We start from the raw sequence: 1,503 nt of genomic DNA, 5'->3' as shown, positions 1-1,503 counted from the left end.
GTGCAGCTGTAGTGTAAACACGCACAAGAAGAGACAATTAAAAACGAAAATAAAGAAAGGTATTTGTGATGTCATCCCGTGTGATCGAATGCATTGATGGGAAGAAAAAATATTTCTTCTTTCTATTTTGGTGCGTACCAAATTCTATTCTAGGTTCTATGACGATATTCTTGCTCTTGACAAAGAAGAGAAATAGAAGGAGCTCAGAGAAAGGGTAAAAACGAACAATTTCATGCACGTATTTTTTTCAACTGAAGTTGTTTGTTTGTTTGTATGTTATAAATAAATATATTATACATCTTTATAAAATATTCAATCTTTTGTACAATAATTTAAAAAAAATTAGAAAAAAATCCATACAGTTTTTGTTTAAAAATACGTATTTAGAGAAGTCACTCGTAGTTAACACGAAGTCACTCGTAGTTAACACGAAGTCATTTGTAGTTAACACGAAGTCAGTCGTAGTTTACACGGAGTCACTCAAGGTTAACACGAACTCACTCGAAGTCAACACTAAATTATTTGAAGTTAACACGAAGGCATAATGATATTTAATGTTACGTGTTATGGGACAAGACTTTGTGTCCATTTTATGTAAACAATTTATCAATACGAGGCCAATCTCATTTCTACATTAAATTTTAAAAAGCTGTAGTATGGAATGTCGGTTCTCAATTAAAGATCTATTATTCGCCATATGAGCCTTTTGAGATAAAATTAATTGAATTTCTAATCTTTCATTCCTATCAAGATTTGATTTTTGCTTTGCCATATGCGCATTTGCAACTCTCTATAACAAATTCACGTTTTCGTTTATACCCTTTTCTTCGACCTGGGCATTTTAATTTGATTTTAACTTCTCGTATTTTATCAGGAAAACAACCTCGAAATAAACTCAAATTTCCGTTTTTAGTGGATACAATTGCAGAGTTACATCCTCCAACGCAAATTTGTGTTTTCACGGTACTCGGTATGCAACCGTCGGCGGTAACATTGCGAATATAAGGCAAACCAGTACAACTTTCATTCTGTAAAGATAGAATATAGTGACCCGGGAGTTTTGAATAAATTTCTTTATTGTTATGCCGATGTTTTTCTTCGAGACGTTTTGCTTCTTTTTCTTCTTTTAACGACGCCAATCCTTCAGGTTTCGTTCGGCGGCCTGGCCAACGTGGTTTCGATCTTTGACATACTATCGGGACAATTATTAGCAAGACATAATAAATCTTCAGGATGATCATTTTTTTATTTCACTGTTTTCTCTCTAAAGATAAAACGAACCACCATCGTTGAGTATTTGCAAATTGTAAAAATAAAAGACACAACATCAGAACAGCACTTTCTCACAATTGCAAATACTTTGCATAACAATACAAGAGCGATTTATTTATTTATCTATTTACCTACTTGATGACTACAGTAAGAGCTTAAATTTTTTCCTCTTACAAAAAAAAGAGAGTCAAACTTCGCTAAGGAAATTGCTGTAATAAAAAAACCTCAATA

The 1,503-nt window shown here is 32.7% G+C and overlaps 1 protein-coding gene across 1 annotated transcript; it reads right to left on the bottom strand.

Annotated features, from left to right (window-relative positions):
- Positions 1 to 746: 746 nt before the first annotated feature.
- LOC130642360 (gremlin-2-like) lies at positions 747 to 1,241 on the bottom strand. The gene has a single exon (XM_057449446.1). It carries the CDS (start codon positions 1,239 to 1,241, stop codon positions 747 to 749), a length of 495 nt encoding a protein of 164 aa, XP_057305429.1.
- Positions 1,242 to 1,503: the final 262 nt, after the last annotated feature.

Source organism: Hydractinia symbiolongicarpus, chromosome 4 (assembly GCF_029227915.1).
Source record: "Hydractinia symbiolongicarpus strain clone_291-10 chromosome 4, HSymV2.1, whole genome shotgun sequence".
Taxonomy (NCBI): Eukaryota; Metazoa; Cnidaria; class Hydrozoa; order Anthoathecata; family Hydractiniidae; genus Hydractinia; species Hydractinia symbiolongicarpus.
The sequence above is the reverse complement of the archived record's forward strand: the minus strand, read 5'-3'. Positions and strand labels throughout refer to the sequence as shown.